General features: G+C 35.0%; 3 protein-coding genes and 1 long non-coding RNA gene across 5 annotated transcripts; 3 read left to right on the forward strand and 1 right to left on the reverse strand.

Moving 5' to 3' along the window:
* The first annotated feature begins 7,355 nt into the window (after nucleotides 1-7,355).
* Nucleotides 7,356-10,154, forward strand: LOC130726629 (IQ domain-containing protein IQM2-like). The gene is made up of 8 exons (XM_057577932.1): nucleotides 7,356-7,752; nucleotides 7,842-7,956; nucleotides 8,087-8,152; nucleotides 8,267-8,355; nucleotides 8,435-8,522; nucleotides 8,817-9,056; nucleotides 9,268-9,369; nucleotides 9,457-10,154. Exons 1-8 carry the CDS (start codon nucleotides 7,607-7,609, stop codon nucleotides 9,958-9,960), a joined length of 1,350 nt encoding a protein of 449 aa, XP_057433915.1. The 5' UTR covers nucleotides 7,356-7,606; the 3' UTR covers nucleotides 9,961-10,154.
* A 1,364-nt stretch (nucleotides 10,155-11,518) lies between these two features.
* Nucleotides 11,519-14,076, forward strand: LOC130724324 (serine/arginine-rich SC35-like splicing factor SCL33). The gene is made up of 5 exons (XM_057575527.1): nucleotides 11,519-11,748; nucleotides 11,849-11,926; nucleotides 12,457-12,618; nucleotides 13,113-13,256; nucleotides 13,624-14,076. Exons 1-5 carry the CDS (start codon nucleotides 11,573-11,575, stop codon nucleotides 13,832-13,834), a joined length of 771 nt encoding a protein of 256 aa, XP_057431510.1. The 5' UTR covers nucleotides 11,519-11,572; the 3' UTR covers nucleotides 13,835-14,076.
* A 2,041-nt stretch (nucleotides 14,077-16,117) lies between these two features.
* On the forward strand, nucleotides 16,118-23,035 carry LOC130723558 (uncharacterized). Of its 2 annotated transcripts, none has more exons than XR_009014303.1 (4): nucleotides 16,118-16,215; nucleotides 17,060-17,122; nucleotides 21,408-21,587; nucleotides 22,248-23,035. It is a non-coding gene; the product is annotated as an uncharacterized LOC130723558 (long non-coding RNA). The 2 variants fall into 2 exon arrangements; XR_009014304.1 differs by lacking the exon at nucleotides 16,118-16,215 and adding an exon at nucleotides 16,222-16,536.
* Nucleotides 22,086-23,677, reverse strand: LOC130723557 (transcription repressor MYB5-like). The gene is made up of 2 exons (XM_057574659.1): nucleotides 23,109-23,677; nucleotides 22,086-22,843 (listed from the first exon to the last, which is right to left on the reverse strand). The coding sequence occupies exons 1-2, from the start codon at nucleotides 23,447-23,449 to the stop codon at nucleotides 22,192-22,194; spliced, it is 993 nt and encodes a 330-aa protein (XP_057430642.1). The 5' UTR covers nucleotides 23,450-23,677; the 3' UTR covers nucleotides 22,086-22,191.
* Nucleotides 23,678-25,652: the final 1,975 nt, after the last annotated feature.

The raw sequence follows: 25,652 nt of genomic DNA on the forward strand, positions 1-25,652 counted from the left end.
GAAGAAGACGAACAGTGTCAAGAAAGAAGAAAGAGAAAGGACTCACCGGAGGACGAAGTGGAGGATTGAGTAAAGAGGATGTCGGCTATGGGAGAGCACCGCGCAATGACGACGGCCGGGGTGACGGAGATTCGCCGGAGTTCAAAGAGGAGAAGGTGAAAATCGCAGAGGAAGTCTGAGGAAAAAGGTTTTCAGAAAAGTGAAAAAGTGAAAAGTGAAAAGGGTTTTTATAGAAGAAAAGGGAAGAGAGAGAACGAGTGGGAAAGATCGTGAAGATTCGTGGGATTTGAAATTTGAAAAGGTGCGAAGCGAAAAGACATAATTCCTCGAGACGCACAATTAGAAACTGCATTCATGGCCAATGATGACGAAATCCCGGAAAACAAGGATACGTGCGTCAGTTGAAAAGACGTGACTGACGGTTATAATGATGGCGATATATCAACGTAATAAGGGACGCGAAAATGGCGCCATATTGAAGAAACAGCAAAATGGCGATTAATTCATAAGCAAGAATGCGGCGACAGGCCCACGACTACAAAGAATGGCGATATACTGAAAGGCAGCGCATTAAAGACATCTCGACTCAAGGAACCTAAGTCTCATGTCTTGGGGGCATGTGGAATGGGCGGGACATAATTGAGTATGCCCGCCCAAATTGAGTAATCAGATGAACGAAGGACACCTTGGCGGGATTCACGGAACAACATCGAATCCCGCCCTTCCTTTAGTCAGGCCCACACGCCAGCTGGAAGATTCCTTTAGATTTGTCTTATATGCATAGAGACTTGGGCCCCGGTTGTCAGGCCCAAGTACAGTAAAAGTCCACATCATGATCACTTCCTCTATAAAAGGAGAGGTCAACACCTTGTAAAAAGTACCTTTTGAACATTTAATGAGAATATTCCTTTTACGATATTTTTAGTACTCTGCCAGGGTTTACTTTCTGTCAGTCTTACGTCGGATCTCCCTAGTACAGAACAGTGTCCGATCATTGAGCTTCCTGGCTGTGAAAGGAAGAGGAACCGCTGCTTTTTTCCGTTACAACGAGATTGTCCCCCGCACCTCCGCTGCGACCCAGCTTTTTTTCCCGTTACAGCGAGATTGTCCCCCGCACCTCCGCCGCGACCCATCATCTTCCTCGGCCAACCATCGCCAAGAAATTTGTATATCCTTCGCCAGTGAGTATTAGACCTCCTAAACTCATTTTTAACCATGAATCAAGCATTAAATGATGAAAAACGTAACTTCTTTAGTCTAGAACATGTACCTTAGCTTCTTTGAGACAAAACACCTTTTGCATGTCATCCTCCATAGATTTCAAAGCATTCTGACTGATTGAAATATTGTCCTTGCTCTCTTGCTCTCTTGAACCTTGTAGGGAAGAAGGGACTTCTATGGAGGAGAAAGGGCATGGAGAAGGAGATGACATGATCAAGATCATGTTTTCGTTGTTGTTATTGTTGTGTACTTGTTGTTGATGATGATGATGTTGGTGTTGTTGTTATGGTTAGGGATTAGCGTTAAACATGATCCTAAAGATAACTAAGGGCAAAACTGAATTAATAAGAGAAGACCTACGTTTTTGAAGTTGATGGTATAATAGAAATAGATTAAAAATCTGTTGGTACCCAAAAAGGCATAACCACTAGAAATCAGCCAAATCGTTCCACGTGTCAGTGCGGCAGACGAGCCTTGAAGGGTATTAGTTGAAGGTAGGGAGCGACCAATCAAACAGAGCAGAATCGGCTAAAACGAGATCGACGAGGGCGGAGAGTGATCGCGGGTGCAGTGAGGCACGAACAAGGAGCGGCTCCCTGGCAGGCTTCTAGGCGAAGGGACACAGGAATGAGCCGATCTCGCACCTGAACAAGAGGTGTTCCGAGACTGTATAGGTATGAGACTATACAGTTGAGGAGGGTATACAAGATCTGATTGTACTACTCATAACAACAAGACTCATCTTCTTTTCGGGAGCCCAACTCATAAAAACTCCAAGGTTAAGTGTGTTTTCCTTGGAGCAATATTATGATGGGTGACCTCATGGGAAGTTTTCCCGGGAAGTGCGTAAGTGAGGATAAAGCGACTGAATAGACTCGTGTTGTTACTGTGAGACTAGTCGTCTAAGAACCAACCGAAGAACCAACCGAAGTAAGAAGCTCCGAAGTCAACCAAAGTTTCTAGGCTGATCAGAGAAAGTAATGTAACACTTGTAACGTCCCCTACCCCCTCTTGAGCGACGACTGCACCCTACTTCTATTGATCGACTCAACAAGTGGAAAGAAGACAACACAAGTTGGGGTATTACAATATTCTTTTCTTTTTCTAAAACTCTCGTCTCGAGTCTATGTTGAGATATTGAAAAAGTGATATATTAAAAGGGGAATGAGAAATAAATTATGGACAACATTGAGAGAAAGGAGTACTCTGAAGTCCAAATCTTGGAAGGACATCATCCAACAATTATATACTAATATTTTATTTTTATTTATAAGAAAAATTTAACCAGACTTGTTGAGGGTGTTGGACGTGACTTGGACCAATTGATAAAACTTGGTGCCTAAGCTAATGTTACAACTTTACGCGGAAGTACGAGAATACTCTCAGATGACCTAAGCAGTGACAAATGTTTAAAGTGATCAAGTCAATCTCACTTGGTTGACAAGAACTCAAAATGACACTAGTTTCTTGCAACAAAAAGAGAAAGAAGAATTATTTACTAGAAACTTTTTTGAACGTTACTAAAAACTTAATGCTATATTCGTTTCAGGGTTGTCTAAATGATACATAATAAAGATTGGGTTAAATAACCTATCATCCAATCACATTGGAGATAAGTGAGTTGGAATTTCTATATTTTATTAATTAATTTATTTCCAACTCATTTATCTCCAATGTGATTGGATGATGAGTTATTTAACCCAATATTTATCATGAGTCATTTAGACAACCCCTTCGTTTCATTTAAATGTAGAGTTATCTAAAACACCCAAAATTAGTGTGTTTACTATGGTAAAATCATTCTATGCAAAAAAATATTTTGACATGTGTCTTAGATAATTTTATTTCATAATAAATGTTAAAATATTATCAGTCATCTAAAACTAAAAATACTTTACATAATATTTACTTCTATATATATATGAAAAGAAGGTTTTCTTCTAGAAGACATATGTCACATGTCCCCTCCTAAGTAATTCATTTTCCCTCCAAAACAAAAAAATTCATCCAACATTTTTTGTTTCAACATGAACATCTCATATCCTATTTAATTGACTTAATTGTCTATGTCAACATATTATTTTTAAATTTTCAAAAATTATCATGAGTTTTAATTATTAATATATTAAATACTAATAATTAATAATCATAATTATTTAGATTAAAAATGAATATTGGATTTTTTTTATTTTACATTTTTTTTTTCTTTTCAAAAATACATTTGATTTCTTTTTAATTATTGTCTAAGTAATATTATATGGGTTTTGAAATGAGTATAATGAGCAAATGAATATTTGTATATGAGTATATCAAATAAATATTTTTTTAAATTTTCAGCATTACTATTTTTTTGCATTACTATTTTTTTTTTTGAAATCAAATAAATATTTCCTATTTTAGACACTCATCATTACTATAATTTTTAAGAAAACAAACTTTGAATTTAAAAAATAATAATGATGACAATAAAAAAATTAATGAGTCAAACAAGTCATACCCAAATCATTTTGGAAAAGTAGGAAAATGTCACGTGTAATAATGGTGCATAACTCTTCAAATCAATTCAAACCAATAACTATGAATAAAGTTTCAAAAAATTTAACTATCAATAAACCATGCTTAATTAGGAAACTTTAAATTTCAATTAAATAACCAAATGGAGCATTTCACAATAGAAGATATTTGATATTTTAACTTCAAACCAATAACAACCACATAGTCATTTCCAAAATAAGACAGGTATAATTAGGAAATTTTAAAACTCTATTATATTTTTTTTGGTACATCGGAAATTATAAAACTCTATTATATAACTACAGTATAATTTTTTTATAATTATTCTATATTTGTATATTTTTCCAATTGATCAGGTATATTTATATTACCATGTACGATAAAACCAACACATTTATTTTCCAATGAAAAAAAACAACACGTTTCTCTCTCGGCAATTAATCATGTATAACTAAATTTCCTCTCTTTTTTATTTTTCCGAACTTAAAATTAAATTCTTATTTTAAGAATAAAACATATGTAATTCCAAAAGGTTATAATCTAATTTTCTTCTTTTTTTAAGTCTTTTTTAAGAATGAGTTTGTAGCTCTGGATCACTCTCTGGAAGAGATGAGTCTTTTTTAAGTCTTTTTTTATTAATTTAGGAAATAAAATTACGTTTTAAATTTATATCATTAGTAATAATTTCAGCGTCATTTTGTGTATACCTCCTCGACAACAAGGCAAGGACTTTCATTTTCCGCCATTTTCTATTTATCCTATACTTCTTCCTCCCATCCTTGGGATTTCTTATTTCTTATGAAAAAAACTCATCTTGCTTTTTTTTTTCTCCGCTCGTCTACTCCATGATAAATTATATATGTGCATTACCTTGCACATAATTTATCAATCATGTGCAAGGTAATGTTTTTTATCTTAATAAAAAAATAATTAATTTTGCTATACCTGTGCACTGGTTAGAATTCATTTGCTCTTTTGAGAAATTTCTCACATTATTTATTTAATCTATAACATTCTCTTTCACCCGTTCTTTGTGGCATTGTGTTGATCTTATTTTGATTTATTGTTTTCAGAGTTTTATTTCCATTTTTTTTATAATTCTCTACCACCACTGTATAATTGTAATATTATAAGTTTATTATTGGTTACATTATCTTCTTATTCACTCATTTCTATTTGTTGTGTAAAATGATTTATTTCATTTTTCATGATAGGGGTGTTCGCGGTTCGGTTTTTAGGAAAAATTCATCTGATCCAATCGTTTCGGTTTTATAATTTAATCATCCAATCGGTTTTTTTTTTTCAAATCCGATCCAATTTTATCAGTTCGGATTGGATTGGATTTCAGTTTTTCAAAGAAACTAAAAATCTTGAAATATATAACGAAATAGAAAATAAAATCGTAAAACAAGAAGCATTGTAAAAGTTATAGAGACAAGATATCATGTTTAACACTAACATCAATATTGTAAAAATGAATTAAGTACGCACTAATATTATAATTGTTAAGTGATGACTGTAATTTATAACACTACTGCATTACTAGTGCAGAATATCTAATTAACTCTATCTAAGTTGATTATCAACCAATGTTACAAACATATTGTTTTGAGTAAGAGGAAAATGAGCAGAACAATGAGGGTTTCACTTTCTCTGAATGAAAAGAAGACATATGTGATATGTTTCCTAACTTTGAAATGGTTAAACACATTACTCTAAAGATTTGGGTATACATGGAATAAAACATTATAAATATGGTTAAATGGGTAATTATGTATGTCAAAATTTAAATAAATAAATACTTTCAGTTTGGTTTGGATCTGTTCGATCTTGAACATGGGAACTGAAAACCAAACCGATCCATTAACAAAATATAGGTTTTTGCGATTTTCAGTTTTTTTGGTTTTCAGTTTTTTTGGTTTTTTGTTTTTTGGATCGGTTTGAACGGTTTAAATTGGTTTGGTTCGGTTATGAACACCCCTATTTCATGATCCTAATTTTACTAATTCTTCAATTTTCAATTCACCATTATATATTGTTTCACCCATTTTTTAAATCATGAAGGGGAAAGACAGAAATCCTTCAATTTATCTGCTTGGATTGATAAAATGGATTTTTCCTCCATCGTCCCTGGTAGGCGGTGGTTACCAAAGGTATGATCGAAGAGACAAAGAGAAAAAGGGGGAACGATTTCAAACTTAAAAGTAATATTCATGTGAGACTTTATTCAAAAATAAGAGAAGTCTTTGGATCTAAATAATTTTCGTAAATTATCTATTATTTGGGTTTTTTTAATCTGGTGATTTTTTCCTATGATTTTATTTGAGTTTTATAAGAAGTGGGTTTTCATTTTGTTGTTACATATTGATTTCTCTTTGAAATTAACATTTTTAATCAAATTATATATTATTATTATTGTTAATGTTATTATAAATAGAAACATTGATATAAAAAATAATCAATAAAATATTAATTATTAAACATGTATTAAAAAATTAAAAATATTGATTAAATGTATATACAAAATTTTGAGGGAATTTAAGTCTTATAATTTAAATTTTTAAATTTTTTCATATTTAAATAAGTGAAAAATTATGGTAGATTAATACACAATTATCACTATTAAAAACATATAATTGAAACGATTGTTAAAATATATTTACTAAAATGATACAAAGCATAATATTACACAAAATTTAAATTGTAAATAACAAAAGTCACCCGTGCAGGACACGGGTAATTCCGCTAGTTAAATGATTTGAATAACGTCTTTAAAACAATTAAAAGCAATATGAAAGAAAAAGAGAGCAAGTACATGCAATGAGAAAAACATTGGCGTATATATACATAAGATTGAGGTTTTTTTTTATACATCGGAAAGATAAATTGCACCCGCCAGGAATCGATTCCTGGACCTCCCCGTACCCAACTTATATGTCCCCCAACTCCTACCACTTAAGCTATCTTACTATCTTACAGGACTAAGATTGAGGTTTGAAACAACAAATTTATGCAACCAATGTTTTAAATAGACACATTCATTATGATTTGTTTACTTTAAATAGTCAACATATATATTGATAAGAGAAAAAAATGTGAGGACTTTTTCAAAAATTAATAAATAAATCACAATAAATATGTTTTCGAATCTTATACCAAAACAACATCATTATATATATAGTTAGTTATATACAGATAGCAAAAATTGTCTATAAGAATAAAAATTTTGAGTTATTAGCATTTTTCTTTGTATAAATTTAGAATATCTATACGCAGACCAGGGAATATATAAGTTTTTGCGGATTTAGCTACGGAATTTTTGCGTAAATTTTCCAACAGCATGACATTTGTAGAACGATTCGCAAGAAAAACATTTATATACTATATAAACTTTTGAAACGAAAGTTCGAAGAAAATGTTCGCACGAAATAGCCATTGAAATTCCTCAACGAAACAAGCTCTGTAGCGGTTTCTACCTCCCACAAATAGCACCGCATGTGATTTCCGGATCGCCGCAAAAGCAAATTAATTTTGCTGGACAACTAAAGAATATGGCTATTTATATCTATAAACTTATTGTTGATAATAGTCCAAGGTTGGCTTTTATTATTTTTCAAATCCCACCTGATCCCATGGTTGTTGGAAAAAAATAGAATCCTTTCTCTGTCGACGAAACTTTCAACCGCGTCTCTCTGTCTCTCTGCCTATATAAATCAAAATGAAGATAACAGGTAGTAATTAACTATAAGTGCCCTCAACCAAAGCTATTTTAGATTCTCAGTGTTTCTATAGCTATTTTCTATATCGTATCCTCAATAACTTTCAGGTAACTTGATCTTTATTATTCTGATCCTTTGGAACCATTGAATTGATGATCGCAAAGATCGAATCATCTCTTCTGGATTCAAGCGACTCCAGACACCTGGTGGCTGCTGCAGTTAAATTGCAGAAAGTGTACAAAAGCTTTCGCACAAGAAGAAAGCTAGCAGATTGTGCAGTTCTTGTTGAACAAAGCTGGTATATATTTATTTAATTATTTACAAACTTTTTCATTTGTCTTTGAAATGTTTTTTAATTTGATTATAGTTTTTTTACCATATATATAGGTGGAAGCTTTTAGATTTTGCTGAATTAAAGCACAGCTCTGTATCTTTCTTTGATATTGAGAAGCACGAAACTGCCATTTCACGTTGGTCTAGAGCTAGAACCAGAGCTGCTAAGGTACTTAATTTTCACATTATATCTATATTTTTTGGGTGGTGTTACTAGTTACTGGTTAGTAAAATTTTAATTTTTGAGCAGTCAGAAAAAAATCTAAAATGGATTTTTATGCATCACTTCTTCATTGCAGGTTGGTAAAGGTTTATCAAAAGATGCTAAAGCTCAAAAACTTGCTTTGCAGCACTGGCTTGAAGCAGTAAGTCAAACACCTGATCATACTAATTCTTTATAATTTTTATACTTGTAAATTGATATGTCTATGTTTCATGGATTGTTAATTAATGAAATGATTTTAATGTGCATGAAACAGATTGATCCTCGCCATCGGTATGGACATAATCTACACTTTTATTATGATAAATGGCTCAAGTGTCAGAGCAGAGAACCCTTTTTCTACTGGTATATATCTTTCTGGTTTTCAACTTGAGCTACTATTTTTTCCCCCACTGAAAAATTAATCGTATTTTGTAATTTTTAGGCTAGATATAGGAGAAGGAAAGGACATAAATCTTGGAAAGTGCCCTCGATCCAAGCTTCAAGAGCAATGTGTTAAATATCTAGGACCGGTAAGGTTTCTTTCATTCATGTGCACACCCCCTTGCTTAGATTATAATCTTTAATTGCCTAACCGTATCTCATTATCTATTCCACAAATAAAATTTTGATATGTTAATTGAAAATCACCATGTAAGTTTTTAACTGTCTCACTCACGTTTTTTTTTAATTGGCATGACAAGATTTCAGTATTTGCGCAACAAGAAATTGAGACCATTTAGAGACAGAAAATCTTGCTCCCTCTTCCTCTATGTATTTACTTGATTTAAATTTGTATTCACTATTTTCATTCTTCTCTGTTCCAGATGGAAAGGTTGGCATATGAAGTTGTTGTGGAGGATGGGAGGTTTTTCTACAAGCAAACAGGAGAGGTCCTTCACACCACTGGAGAAAGTGCACGTGCCAAGTGGATATTTGTCCTCAGCACATCTAAAGCCTTGTATGTTGGTAAGAAGAAGAAAGGTTCATTTCAGCATTCTAGCTTTTTGGCTGGAGGAGCAGCATCTTGTGCTGGGAGACTAGTTGTTGAAAATGGTGTCTTGAAGGTATATAAATCTGATAGCTGTTGAAAATGGTGTTTAAGTGCATGTTCGGAAACTCTTTCACAATTGATTCTGAAGCTAGAACTAACTCTCATCACTAGAAGTTTTTGGATTTTTGAGTTGAGTTCTAATGAAAGAGAAATAGATCCAAACGTGCTATGGTATATGATTTTTATGGTTACTTAAAAATGGTTTTGTTCTTTTCTTTCAATAGGCAGTTTGGCCTTACAGTGGCCATTATCGACCAACAAAAGAGAATTTTGAGGAATTCATTTCATTCCTTCAGGAGAAAAATGTTGACCTTTCCAATGTCACGGTATCAATTTAAATTAAAGGCCTTTTTGCAATATTTTAGATGATGTGAAAGAACATATTCTAAGGAAATTGTCTTTGCTATATGCAGATGACTCCAGTTGATGAGGATGATGATTATGATCATCAAAGAAGCCACTTATCTGAAGAGGACTTAAATGGGAACATGAGTGGCTTGGAGGATGAAGAGATTATTGCAGAGAAGGCCAATTTGATGGAAACTGAAAGCTTGTCAGCACAAGTGGCACCTAAGACAAGCAAATTCAAGATTTTTGGAAGAGAATTGACCAATCTTGAAATTTCCAAAATTGATCAAGAAACAACACAAGCTTTTGAAGCAGAACTAGATAAAACAATTCTAAACCAAATTAAACCTTGCCAATTGGGGAAACAGTTATCTTGCAAATGGACAAGTGGAGTTGGACCTCGTATTGGATGTGTAAGGGGCTACCCTTGTGAGGTTCAATTCCGTGCTTTGGAACAAGTTAATCTGTCTCCAAAAAGAAACAACCACTTTCTTAGATCAGTGATACCAATTATTCCCATGTCATGGGTGAAATGGATGCATAATTTGTTTATTCTTTTCTGTAAATAGAAATAGTGAAGGAAATTTTGTCACTCTTTCCACTAATTTATATTGATATTTGATATTCTCCCCCAAGTCATGTATCATATTGGATAGGGTGAAATTTGACCAATTTTTTTTATGGTCTATGCCCGTGTAATTTTAAGGAAGCAAATTTACCTTATTTTGCTTCAATGTAATAACATTCATTTTCTTGTTGTAAATTTGGCATTCGCTTTTCATGTAAAAACTGATCTTAAAATACTATGTGAAATCGATTACTGTACTAAAAGTGTGTTGGAAAACAATGAGAAAGTTGCATGGTAGAAGAACCACAGTTTCGAAAGTAAAAGTTCTGACAGACCTCCGGTGCAATTTAAAGTCGGGTTTGCTCCCTAATATTAATACAACTACATGCAAGATACTATGCACTTAAAATCTAATGTGGTGGAGCCTCTACAACAATGGTTAGAAAAAGAAGACTCAATTTTGTTTTTCCATGTTTTTTTTAAATGAGACAGACTAGCCCAAGACAAAGCTACAAGAGCTCAAACAAACTCACACTTTCTACTTTGAGTAATGACCACATCGAAGACCTTAACAATGATAACAATGATGAATCAAAGAGAGTTCAATCTCACACTTTCTACTTCGAGCAATAACCACACACCGAAGACCTTATCCTTCCTCTCTCACCTTCTGAAGATCGTGCAAAAGAAAGTTGGCTCAATTCTCAACCCCTCAAATCAAACTCCAAGCTTCAATTCACAACCTCATTGAAAATTTCCACCAAGTTCATGCGTTGGATCCCTTCAATTGTTGGATCAAATGAGGTTTTCTTTTAGACTCCCAAACTTCTCTCTCCCTCTCTCCCATTGTTCGGATTTTGCAAGAAAATGGCTTTATGGTGATTTAGGTAGTGGTGCAGTGCGAAGGAGGTGGATAATGGAGCTTTGGCTACATTGAACGACGAGGAATGGCGGAGCTCCGACGACGTTGATGGGTGAAGAAAAGAAGGGCGAATGTGAGGGGCATCAAGAGCTTGGGTTTAGGGGAAGGTCCAGGGTTCGAATCCTGGAATGGAACTTTGAAAGGATTTTCTAACTTACTACTAACAACTAATCACTAACATTTGCCTATAAAAAAAAAATAAAAAAAAAATAAAAAAATCAAGAGCTTGGGTTTGGAGTTTTTTGTGATTTTTGTTTACGGTAAATTACCCAATGAGTTGTTGCCCCACCAATGGAACCAAAAAAAAGGTCCACCCTAATCAACATTATTTTCTTAACTAAAGAGAAAATCTCATTCATAATTATAGAAGAGCAAGGACTCCAACACAAAATCTATTACATAAATATCAATGCATGCATCCTCTAGCCTTGGCCTGAGTCCACACATAAAATTTGCTTTGTTTCATTTTTTTGTCAACCTTATTTGAATGTAAGTAAATGGGCCAACATGATCTTTTTTTGAGTTAAATGGGCCAACATGTTAAACCAAGAAAATAAATTAACCCTAGCGCAGGAAGTTAAAATCGGAAGAAAAGTTTTAATTCTTTTTTATTTATTTATTTATATATGAGATCTGGTGGCGGCGTTGTATAGTTCACCTAACGCACGCTCTCAATTCCAGACAAAGAAACATGAGAGGAAGGAGTTACACTCCATCTCCGCCACCACCACCGCCACGCGGTTACGGCAGAAGAGGCGGCGGTGGCGGAGGGAGAAGCCCCAGCCCTAGAGGCGGAGGCCGCTATGGCCCCCGCCCTCGAGATCTCCCTACCAGCCTTCTCGTTCGTAACCTTCGCCATGATTGCAGGCACGTTTCTTCTCTCATCTCATCTCATCTTCTCTGTTCAATTCTTCTTCGTTTCGTTTCAAATTGACAAAACCTAATTCAAAATCGTGTTATCGTGCAGGCCTGAAGATCTTCGCAGACCATTTGGTCAATTCGGTCCTCTTAAGGACATTTACCTGCCTAAGGATTACTACACTGGGTGAGTAGTAGTAGTAGTAGCAGTAGATTAAGCACTAGTCAATTCGATTCTCTATTCAATTTTTCATTGATTATCCACTTTTTTCAATTTGAAACATGAACAATTTTTATTTAGGGTTTTGCTTGAATTTCATTGATTTGAGACTGCAACTATTGTAATTAGCAAGTTTCTTAGGTTTTAGCAGTGATTTTGAGTTTTGAAGACATGTATCAAGTAAGTACAAGATGTTATTGGTAGTGAAGATGTCAAGAACAAGAATTGACTTTGATTACAAATTATGAAGATGTTGCAAGTCTTGAAGATTGATCTTATAACTGACACAAAGGTCAGCAGCCTAGTGCTTGCTTTATTATCCTGTCCTTACGATTAGGGGCTATTTCGGCAGCATCTTATTAACTGAACTTTTTAATTCTCAGCATGCTGTTCTAATATCAATCTGGGTTTGTTAATCTGATTGTCCGACCGTGCTCACTGTTTTTTTATGGTGTTTTGGATTTTCCTTTGTTTGCCCGCTTTCCTTCCTTTTGCAGACAACCCCGCGGTTTCGGTTTTGTCCAGTTTGTAGATCCTGCTGATGCCGCTGATGCAAAGTATCATATGGATGGTCAAATTCTTCTCGGTCGTGAGCTGACTGTTGTCTTTGCTGAGGAAAACAGAAAGAAGCCAACTGAGATGAGGCATAGAGAGAGAAGGTAGGATTTTCTTTACTTATGCTGCGGATTATGGATTTAACCTTAGTTGAATAACTGCGATATACATGCACTTTTGATCTATATATGCTCATTAACAGAGATGAGCTGAGCTCTGATTAGGTTTTGTTAATTATATAAATGAAAGTGATTTGCTCACATTGAATTTGTTGTTTGAAAAGTATTTTTATATTGTTGGCACTTGGCACTGCAGCCTTTTCCTCTAGTAAGTCGAACCATATATGGCTACAAGCAAACTATCGTTGTCAATTTTATTAGGTCCTAAATTTGATTCGATGAGATCATTTTAATAGCCTTGTTTCCTCTGAAATCTATGATTTACTTGTGTTCAGATGATTCATTTTGTTTCTTTTTACAAATACCAAGATATGTTGCGTGACCTTTATTTCCATGGTGCATATGTTTAAATTTCTGTTTTTTGAAGCTATTTCTGGTTGTTGTATTCTAATTGTCTATTTTTAATGTCAATTCTCTAGTCGGGGTCGGTCTTATGATCGAAGAAGATCTCCTCCTCGTTATTCTCGTTCACCCCGCTACTCCCGATCTCCACCACCACGCCACAGATCTCGCTCTCGCAGTCGTGACTATTATTCCCCTCCTCCTAAACGCAGGGATTCAAGGTATGTAGTCACTGGCCAGTAATAATTATTAACAGTTCATTTTTATTGCATGTAATTTTATAAACAATACTATTCCTTTTGATTCAGCTCTTTTTTGGTTTGTATATACGGTGACAAGGAGCTGGTATTGTTAGTTGATTGTAGTTTAGGCCAATGCAATCTGTTCTGCAGCATGTGTTACTTTGTACCATGAACTATGATACAAATGTGATTTGTTCTGGCAAAGAAATAGTGGATGTTGTTTGCGTTTAGGTTTTTATTGATAAGACCTTCTCAGTTCTCAATAACTAGCTTCTCTGGGGGTGGTAAGAGTAATGAATATTACTTTGTTTCCTGGCACTCATATGATACCCTACCTGTTCTGCAGATCTGTGTCACCTGAGGAGAGAAGGTACAGTCGAGAACGATCGTACACACCACGTAGCAGGGAGAGGTCATACTCACGCTCTCCACCCTATAATGGAGGCTCAAGAAGCCGCAGTCGTAGTCCAGCTAAAGTCGCAGTCCACAGCAGAAGCCCAAGTCCGATCCACGGTGATGTTAGGGAGTCAGCCCGCATTAGGTCCCCTAGTCAGTGAGAATTGAGTAACTTGCAATGGACTACTAGATGTTAGATTTTATTTGAATGTTCAGCAAATTACTTGATATTGTTTGATATAAACATTGCATCAGTTTTTAGTTGGATGTCTTTGAATTTCATCTCTATTTCCATCTAGTTTTAGTTGTGGACATTGGTATGGAATTTGCTGCTATCTTTATGTCTTGGTGTTTGTCTTTTAACAATGGAAGAGTAGACTTAAATTGCTCTGTTGTCTGAAAATTACTCTGTAATTGCATTTCTATACTTGTGTAGACTGAAGAGCTGTGAATGGGATTAAAATGACGGGTAAAAAATATGCTTAGTTCCCTGTAAAATAGTGTTAATATTTGACTTTAGTTCTTGATTTTTTAAAACCTCTCACTTTGGGCCATTACTTTTTGAAACAATCCCATTTTAATTCTTGACATGTGATTTTTTATTCTAATCGTAAACTTCAGTATAGACTATAGACTTATAAATGTAGGACAATTGTAAAGACAAGTATAGAATCATTTGAAAAAGCAACATATTTTGAAGACACTGATCAGCCTGTTTTTTGAAAACTCGACATATTTTGTTAAATGTGGTTTATGAAGTAAATGGGATGACTTCTTTCAAAATAAACCAATGAGTGCAATATTTGGCTTCTACTTTGCAAGTCTAGTATCAAGGGTTCTTTAGTCGAACAAACCACGAAAGAATTGAAGTCAACACGAAGAGAAAGATATTCTTCAAAGGAAGCTTGGGCTTGGTCAAGCGTTAAATAAACAAAGCCAGGGAATCTTAAGGAAGCTTGAGCACAAGTGTTTTGCCAGTGATCTAAGTGCCTCGCAAAGAAAAAATATGGATAACGTGTATAGACAATCTTATATGAGTTTTTTCTATTGTTTTCAATCCAACCTATGAACTGTTGGCACTATCAATAAGTGAAAATATCATAGTTTTTCCACTTTCAATCAACAATTAATGAAACTCATGCTTTAGAAAAAAACAATGAAACTCAGATCGATAGATTAGACTATTTTTCTTAAATTAGTATTTAGGGAAACATCTGAGTAAATTGATTGCTATGATCCATGCCTAGCTCTTCAAATTTCATCTTGAAAATTAGTTTGGATAGTCATTTATATGCTTACGTTTTTTTTTCTAACAAACGCTCTAAATATGATAAATTGATTCTAGCGTCACTGTTTTTAAACCTTTGAGTTTTAGAAGGATGAGCAAGCTCATCAATCATCATTGCCATTATTTGTTATTTGTATAAGGCAATGGTGATTAATGTGAGACTTAGCTGGGAGCAGGTGCATCATTCTTTAAAGCTAACAAACTGGAGGACTTCCTTTACTTTTTTGAATTATGAATATCAATTTCTAAAAAAATGTGGGTTTGAATTTCATATTTGTGAAAGAGTAAAAGTCAAATGAGTGAAAATTAATAATATGTAACCATTCTAACTCAAATACTAAATAAATTATTAGAGCGTACAAAAATAAATAATTATTTTAAATTTATGTCAATAAAATTTTCAAATTAATGTTTGATTAAGTTGTTTTCCCAAACGCACCATAGTTATGAGATTAATTCGTTTTACAAATGAGTTTTCAATCCAAAAAGTATTCAATGTTGAATGAACTAATTTTAAGATCATGTAAATTTTTTCTATTTGAAATTTTATTCAAACTCAGTTAAATTGGATTGCATTTAACTTCGCTTGAATTTTAAATAATTAAAATTTGAATCAATGTTTTTTCATTATTTACTTGGTGAACAAAATTTAGTTTCAGAAATGCACGTAGTCAGCGGATTGCTTAGCCTGACAAGCATGTAGAAAAAGTTCTCCACATCAAGTTTGGAGACTCCCTCCATCAAATGTCCTTCAAGCCTTGTGCCTTCATGTTCTTTTATAATTTTATTTCACTTTATTCTTCCTCTTATATAAAAAAGTCAGCCTTAACATTATTGATATTGACGATAAGGTCATATATTGTCCAGTCTAGAAAAATTGTTGGAGTTCAACATTGCTTTAAAAAGAAGAAATTAATATCACAAACTAAATGTTCATCTATTATTCAACTCTAAATAGCACATAATCGAATTCAAACTCCTTTGTAGAACACACCTACTTGTGTTCGTTGGAATGAGAGTTTTGTTCCTCATTTCAATAGACCCTGTCACAAGGAAAGTTGGTTTGGCGGGTCCAAGAATGTTTGGTTGGTCTTGGTCAGTGCCATTGTTTGTGAATGAATCTTAGTTTAGGACCCTCCCCAAATCTAACGGTCAAATCCAAATGCAAACAGCTCCTACATATTTGTTGTTTCTCCTCAAATTTCATTACCTTCCAGAGTTGACTTTGAGGGTGCTCTGCCTCTCCAAGTTCTTGTAAGAGCAGCTTCTATCTCATCCCTTCAAAACACTCTCTTCTTTTGGTCCTTCATGGCTAAATCAGCTTTATCTCCATCCAAAGCTGCACCTTCATGACTTTGTTTCTTTTGTGTGCATTTACATTTTAACATTGATTTGATACATTCACTCTCCACTTTATTGTTCATCACATATTCACTATTTTTTTTTTCTTATCTTTCTCTTCTTTTCATATTAGAATATTCATCACATCATTCACTTCTATTCCTCTCTCTCTCTCTCTCTCTCTCTCTCTCTCTCTCTATCTCTCTCACCGAGTGTAGGGTGGAAAATTTCACGGTAAGCCAAAATCACGATATACAGAATAAACTTTTCATAGTTTTTTTGAGTTATTTATAGTGATTTTGGTTTCACCATGAATTTTAGGTGTATGAAATATATACACTATTTTCCTTAACTTTTGCTATATGCATTTCAACTCTAACTTTTATTATACTACTTTGCCGAAATTTAGTATTTTGGCATTTTTATAATTATGTATGTATATAGTGTGCGAGCAATCAGACCTTGTTCAGTTGTTCTATATCACAACCAACTAGCAATGAACATAACAATGAGTGTAAGAAGTGAAAATTTGTTTGTAAGAGGCAAATTAATTTTTTTTGCATAAATATATATTATCTTACCTTGGAAAATGACCAAAAGGGTTAAATAACACTGGGACATTGCAGAAAGTATTGATTTGGATTTAAGGCTTGGGACAGTTGTTGAAAATTAGGTTGTTGACTTATAGTTTCCATGAAAATCTAATTTTGAAGGAGAAATTTATTCAACCATTTATTTTTGTTGTCATTGTAAGCAGGTGTGGTTCCTCTGCCTCTTCTCAATCGTTGCTGAAATTGAAGAAACATGACTAAGAATTCAGGTAAAGATGTATTGCTCATTTTTTATTTCATGAAGGTGTTGTTCCACTTGTTTGGTAGTTTGACACATAATGGATATAGCATAAAATTACTCACTTGATTTGATCCAATAATTTCAACTTTTGCAATAGCTAGTTCATGACATTTGATTATCATGTGACATTTTGCAACAACAACTGAACTCTAGACCTGTTAAGATTAGAACAAGTAGGTTATAACTCTGATGTGACTATTAACTTGGGGATCCAGTTTAATTAACAGCTCAGACACATTGTTTAACAAAGCATCAGAATCTCGGCTTAGAATGTTAAGCAAATGGGAGTAAGATAATACTTTCAAAAATTTAACAATTTGATTGCAACTATATCAAAATTTGGCAGGATCTAGGACTAATGAAATAAATATATCAATTTATCATGAACAGTACAAATAAATTGAACTTGGGGAATACATTACATAAAAATCTAAATCAGGCTTTCTCTGAAAAGAAAACGTCCCCAAAAGTTTGAACTGGGGTTTTGTTATTTTACTACTGAAAAGTAGCGAAGCAATATGATGGAAGCAAAAAGGGCTAGGAGACAAGGAAAAAGTACGTCACTAATTAACAAGGGAAACTACAAGTTCAGTGATGTTGAAGGAGACACTCTTCATTAATGGATAAAAATCATGTGAGTTATGTTAAATCATGTGGACCACATTCCTTTTTTCTAATGTTTAGATTAAACGTCTAAACAGTTGCCCAGCATCACTGAGATCACCTTGGAATAAAATTTCAAAGAGCGATGAAGATAGATAAGAAAATTAAGAACACTAACAAAAACTTTGAAGTATTGATCACAAATTTCCTATAAGAAAATTAAGAACACTAACAAAAACTTTGAAGTATTGACAAATTTCCTATAGGTTGCTAAAGACAAGGTATCCGACCATAATCACCTCGTCGGTAACAATTATTGACGGTTCTTTAACAAATTTGCTGGTAAATGACGGATAGTTTTATCTATCGAAAGTTAATGGTATCGAAAGTCACCGACAAAATTACTCAATTGTAACTTACTGACAATTTTATCCATCAATAACAAGAGAGCTAACAACAACAATATTGATCATCATTAACTACTTTAAATTGGATAAAATGACTCATTTTACTGCGGATAAAAGTGATAACTTGGTAGACAGACTTCAACTTTTAATCTATTATGCCCTTAGTTAGAATGTTCTTATCCCTTCATCTAAATATTAATTACTTTTGAAATAAATATTAAATAAAATATTTCTAAATGCTTAAAATTTTCTCATTAATTAACATTAAATAAAATAATACCCTTTTAAATTGTTATTAAATCAATTTTCTATCGAGTTATAAGACATTGTAATTTAAAAAACTAAATATTCAATTTAAATTTTATATGTGAAAAGTTGAAAAATACTCATATATTGCACAAGAAATAATTGTATATATAATTATACAAAATCAAATGCTGCTGGTGCAATATGTGTAGTAGTGTATGTACTTATATAATTATATCTTGAGGGGAGGAGTCATGGATACAAAAATCGGTAAAAAATTTATCAAAAAAAAAATCAGTTAAAAGAAAACAATAAAAAGAAAACTAACTAAATGGTCAAAACAGGATTCGCAAACATATGAAATACATCATCTACCCATTAGATATTGGTGGGTAGGTGGCAATGACTGGTAGTTTGCGACTTTTAGATGAAGATGATTGTTGATGCCCTCCTCACATCTTTGGAAAATAGTCAGATATTACAACTCCCAATTTGTGTAATTGGTTCTCTGAAAATGTATAAGAAAAACACAGGATGGGCTTAGTTCTAACAATAACTTCCGAGACCTTAAAATGGTACTCTCTCCGTTCCTAAATATAAGACCTAGTTTCAAAATTTTGAAGTTCCTAAATATAAGACCTAGTTACAATAATCTAACAAAAGGTTTTGTACTCTTCCATTTTTACCCTCCACATTAATTATATGTTTTCAATTCCCAAGTTTTGATTACCACTTACCATTAATTAGTGAGAGAAAATGACAAAGGGTAAATATGGAGGAATATATGCATTTTTAAAAAACCAATACACTAATTGAACACATTTAATGTTTTCTTAATAAGCGCAATTTTTTGTATTAGGTCTTATATTTAGGAACGGAGGGAGTAGTTGGATTGTCCAAAAAAAGAAAAGAACATGGCTAAGAACAAAATTCTTTTAACTTCATATTAGTAGAAACTGGACCAACCGGTCCAACGCGTTGAACTACGAACCAGTCAAGTAAATAGTTTATAGTGTTTCCATTTGTTCTTTACAAAGTCTCAGTTCACCTAAAATTGTACCAATTACTTCATGCTGTATATATAAAAAATAAAGTAAAAACGTTTTTGATTCTTCAGGAACTTTATGCAATGCTTTTTTATTATTAAGTTTTCCAATTAAATATTACCTTTTGAAAGCCAATTTCCTTCCAAACAATTGTTCCAAACAATCTGAGAAGCTTTGCCTTGGAGATTAATCCCAAGTAAAACCCAACACAAATACAAACCACACACCTCTATTCCAATGACAATCCCGAAAAGCATGACCAAACGTTTCCTCCACCCATTCACAACACAGGGACCATGGAGGGAAGTTCATGCCTCTATTCCACAACATTGTCCTTGTTGGAACAACCCTATAATAAGAACACGCCTGATCAGATGAGCTTGACAAGGGAGAATTTTAAGCTTCCATAATATCTACCATAAAACACTGGAAGGTTCCAGCATATCTGCATAGGAACCTGGAGAACCATACACTTCTCCCACTCCTTGATATAGTGATAAGAAGATTTAATCATAAAATTCTCATCTCCATTCCATATCTAACGAGGGAATTTGAGAAATTTGAGTTACCTCAAAGGAAATAAAATTTGAGTGGATCCAGTCCATTGTTTCTCTATGAATACGGTTGAACAAGTAAGTAACCTAACCTCACTATCAGAAGGCCTAGAAGACCATACCATAAAAACAACTCTGCCTAGCTAACCGATTATCTTTCCATACTCGAATACCATACCCACTTCCAACCCTCCAATAACAACCTTTTTATTATAATCCAATCCTCTTGTCAAATGCTCCTCCAAGTATACCTAGATAAGTTTCCCGTACTAACATGAATTGAATAAAATGTGATTTAGGGAAATATCTTGTTTTTAGAGATTTAGCTATTAAGGAGACTAGGCATTGCAAAAATTGCCAACCTTGTTTTGAAAGAAAACTGTCATTGAAAAGCTTAAAACTCCTAAAAACCATACCCCCACCCTTCTTGGGTTATTTTTCTCGCAACATCATATCACCAAACATTATTTTCCATTTCCCCTTTCTTTCCTATTTCTTGTATCATGATTTTCTTATTTTGTGGACTTAGTCTTCTCTGACTGTTCTTTTTTCATTGTATTCGGGTAAGTAGCACTTCTTGTGCTATTTTAAATGCAATGACTTGGCTTATAAAAAAAAATCACCAAACATTGTTTTGCCCACTAAGCCAACTCTAAGAGATCCAAGCATTAGCCTTATCATATGGATCCACATTCGTATGCAGCCAAGAGGTACAAAGGACCTCATCACTACCTAAGCCAACACTCCTCAAACCTCTGAATCCTCCTCCTTCTACAACCTTGATCAACCCTCGACCGGCTCTAGATCAAGAAGTATAGCTAAATCATATAAAAGGACACTAAATTAAGCTAGGAAAAATATATTTACTTTCACCCTAATTCAGGACCTGAACTAGAACTTACCTGACCCTTTAAGATTTGGACCCGGAGTTTAGGAGAATACTACAACGATATTTATTTATAGATTTTATCCCTCTCCAAATTATACAGCCTATAATTATCAATTAATCCATTACATCTGAATTCTTGATGTGTATATACTTTATATTCTTTGTGCTTCTTTGTTCTCATTAAATATTGATTTATTCTCCAACATTAATTAGTTTGTATATTTATCATATTTTCAATGGTTTTTTTTATAAGCATAATACAGTCAACGGTAAAACAGTCTTTTTTTTTGGTAAGGAGGAAAATACAACGGTAAAACAGTCTTACACTATCATCTACATTTTTTTTATAATGAATTTGAAATTTTATTTTTTTCATCAAACTCATTAATATTGTATAATTCTTTTACACTTATAGGATCATAAACAGTGTGTATTTTGTTATGAGCAGATTGAATATCTTCACATTTGTTTTATGTAACAAAAAAAAACATTCGTTTTCCAAATCCAGTTGATAATCTTCAAGATTATGGTGCATAGGGAAGAAAGTTTAGAAGAACGTACACACAACCGCAGAATGTTCTTTTTCTTGTAGTACGTGGTACTGGCCAGAGTTCATAGTTCAATTGTTCAATACTTTCTTCATTCTTCAACATGGTTGGCGCTGGTCATAGGGAAGAAACTTTAGAAGGTATGGATGCCGGATTGGTTAGTAGTTATCTACTCTATTTAATTTGGATCAACTGTAATGACATTATATTTAAGTAGAAGAGATTTGATTTTGAATCTTATAAATATTAGATCTTGGACATGATTTTCAGCTAATTTAGATGAGGGTTGGAACTTCTTCTTTTTTCAGATTAGTGTAAACGTAACTCTCCTTTGCAGTGTTTGAAACAACTCTGAGATAGCTGTTAGGTTCTTGATTGTATTTGTATATGCATGGAGGCCTCTTTTATCTTCATATATTGTTTTTGCTGATATGTAAAAAAAAAAGCCCTAATGAGTAAACCTTGAATGTTGGAGACATATAGTATTAAAACATCTGAATCAACTCCAGCTTACATAAACAAATTGAAAAAGCAAATCTCTATATTACATGCATGCATATATGTATTAATGTATATATAGGACCACTCCAAATTCAACACACCAATAATTAAAGTGTAAACATAAATGCATGGTACAAAATACATATTTAAATCCCAGTAGTCTTGGTATGTATCTATATGGATCTGATGAAGCATTTAATTACCAACTGCAATTAATCAACATGCACTAGATATATATGCTTGCTATTTGTGATGATCATCAACCTCATGGCTGTGTTCATTTTGGCTGAAATTAGCAGGCATGAGGGGCAATTCCCATGCAACACCAATGCCATTATAACCTTGTGGTGTTGATGAAGTTACAGGATCCTGTGCAAGGTCATCATGATGCTCCGATTGCAGGTGGCGCTGGGCAGAGAAAGCATCCTCATTGATCAGAGAATTGAGGAAGGAAGAAAAGATATCATCAGAACAATAATTGATATCATTGTAGTCCTGGTTGTTGTTGTTGTTGGCAAGTAGATGACCCATGGAAGGAACATCATCATCAGGAATATCATTAGCTACCATATATGCAGCAGCAGCTACTGCTTGAGGTTGTTGATATTGATATTGACCCTCATCACATTCTTGGTTGACACTAGCAATATTGAGATGATGATGAGTAGTAGTTTCATGAAGTGTTTGGTGATTTGTGATCACAGGAAGAGGCTTGGAAGGTGGTGGTGGTGGTGGAGTAGTGGAAGAAGAGGGAATAGATAGTTCTGGGTTGAGAGGCTTGTGGGTTCTTGGATCAATCCCTTGGCTGATAAGCTTCTTGCTGAGATGGGTGTTCCAGAAGTTCTTTATCTCATTATCAGTTCTTCCCGGAATTCTTCCCGCTATCAAAGACCACCTGTAACATCAGAATCATCAGAATTAATTTTAACACCCAGAAGCTATTTAAGAAAGCTTCTTGCTAGAATTAATGTTAGTTTCAAAATGAATTGTTGTACTATATCCTAAACATGATTGATGAAATGGTAATTAAATAAAGTGTAATTAAATCAAGCCCTAGCTATATATATATATGTTTATTTAAAATTAATTAATTAGTTAAGCAAAGTTCGTAGCAAACCCTAAGCTAGATAAAAGGAAGATCGATCGAGGAGAGGAGGTACCGGTTGCCGAGGAGGCGGTGAAGGCGGAGGATGAGATCTTCTTCGTCGGGGGCGATCTGGCCGCGTTTGACAGAGGGGCGGAGGTAGTTCATCCAGCGGAGGCGGCAGCTCTTACCGCAGCGGAGGAGGCCGGCTCTTTTTGGAAGCGTTCTCCAGCGACCTTCGCCTTCTTTCCTTATGAAACTGGCCAACACCTCGTCTTCCTCCGGTGTCCATGGCCCTCTCTTCAACCCAACTTTGCTGCAGCACGGAGTAGTAGTAACAGTCGTGCCATTTTCATTACCAGTTGTAGTACTGCTCTTCTTCTTGTTCGTTGATGATGATGCTATCGGGTTCCTCATTTCAATAGCTCTACAGCACTTGGGTTACTATATCTGAATAGTCAGATCAGAGAGATTGTTGAGTAATGTTTGATTGTTGCTTCTCTCTGTCGACTCTCTTTCTTTTTCTTTCTCTGCTAGCTTTCTCTCTCTCTCTCTTCCCTATCTCTTTTTCTATTTCATTTCATGATTTCATCATCGCCTGACACGCGCTCACCCTCGCTGCTGAGATCCACGTTTGTTTGTCTCCCTGCCAGCCAATCTTTTTGTGTGTTTTTCTTTTGATTTAATAGCTATTCTATTTGTTCTCTCACTGCTTGGTGGCAAAATGGGGCCAGCCCATTTGGTCTTTTTTTGATAGGTTGATTTGGGATTAAAAAAAAAAACTGTTTCTATTAAAAAGATCTTTTCCTCTAGGGAAAACTCTCTCCGTGCAGATGGAGTTTCTTACGCTCAGACTTACCCCCTTCTTTGCTTTGGCTCAGATTAACCTCATGGAATGCACCAACCCATGTCCACAGGGCAACAAAACCTTAATACTCTACCACTTTCACCAAACGCTCCCACCCACCTGATCCCACACGATACCCTCCGAACCCACCCTACACCTCTCTCCTAACCCCCCCCCCCCCACTTACCACCCTAAACACAAGCCACATCCATCACTCCCCCACCCCCACTCCCAAAGGTTTAGAGTAGACCGCCTCCCCAGATGGAAGAACCTACAAGAGCACCTCCTCCGGACCTAGAAGGAGATACCCTTCAACTCGAAACCAATGAACTAGAAGGACTCAAGATAGCAGAAAGAACTCTGATAGGAAAAGAAGGTGAGGAATGGAAGAAGAGGTTAAGGCTTCTGACATGGGCTTAAATATTTTCATGTTCAACTTTAAAGACAGAGCTTCAGCTAAGAAGATCTATGATGGAAGCCCGTGGAACGTGATGTGTAACATCCCGATCTGACGACTGGACTCACGATTACAACACGGGTCTTTTCGGTGTGCCTTGTCCTCACTCGCGCACTTCCTGGGAAAACTTCTCAGGAGATCACCTATACCAATATTACTCCAAGGCAAGCACACTTAACCATGGAATTCTTATGAGTTGGGCTCCCGAAAAGAAGTTGTAACTTGTTGTCATGAGTAGTACCAATCAAATCTTTTATGCCCTCCTCAACTGTATAGTCCATCCCTATACAGTCTCGGAATACCTCTTGTTTAGGTGTGAGATCGGTTCATTCATGTGCCCCTCCGCCTAGAAGCCTGCCAGGAGCCGCTCCTTGTCCGTGCCTCACTACACCGGCGATCACTCCCTCCCTCGTCGGCCCCGGGCGTCACAGGCCCACCAACTTCCGCTTGGATCGTCCCCGAACCACACCGTACTGGGAGAGGTCGGCTCTGATACCATTTGTAACATCCCGATCATAGCCCATATTAACGATTCATAATATAAGCTCAACAATAGTAACAAATATATGCATTTCATCTCAATAATTAAGTCATATCAATATCACAATTATCATAAAAAAAACATATAATATCAGCAAACAATCAACATTCAATTAACATCGCCGACAAGTCCACGTTTAGCATATAACTAAGTAACTATGTGAGTTGCCCATACCTTTGGAAGTTGATTACTTTCGAAAATGCTACGCCTAGCTACCGCTTCAAAATTCAAGAACCTTCTCACACTCAAACCAAAAACTCAAGAACTTTCACTAGAGATACTTCACTCACAACTAGTAATCAAAGTTTTTCAAAGCTTTGTTTTTTTTTTCTTCTACCCTGTGACGCCCGGGGCCGACGGGGGCGGGGAGTGATCGCCGGTGCAGTGAAGCACGGACAAGGAGCGGCTCCTGGCAGGCTTCTAGGTGGAGGGGCACATGAATGAACCGATCTCGCACCCGAACAAGAGGTATTCCGAGACTGTATAGGGATGGACTATACAGTTGAGGAGGGCATAAAAGATTTGATTGGTACTACTCATGACAACAAGTTGCAACTTCTTTTCAGGAGCCCAACCCTTAAGAACTCCATGGTTAAGTGTGCTAGCCTTGGAGTAGTATTGGGATGGGTGACCTCCTGTGAAGTTTTCCCAGGAAGTGCGCGAGTGAGAACAAAGCGCACTGAAAAGACTCGTGTTGTTACCGTGAGGCCAGTCGTCAGATTGGGATGTTACAAATGGTATCAGAGCCGACATCTCCTAGTACGGTGTGGTTCGG

This window comes from Lotus japonicus, chromosome 6 (assembly GCF_012489685.1).
Source record: "Lotus japonicus ecotype B-129 chromosome 6, LjGifu_v1.2".
Taxonomy (NCBI): Eukaryota; Viridiplantae; Streptophyta; class Magnoliopsida; order Fabales; family Fabaceae; genus Lotus; species Lotus japonicus.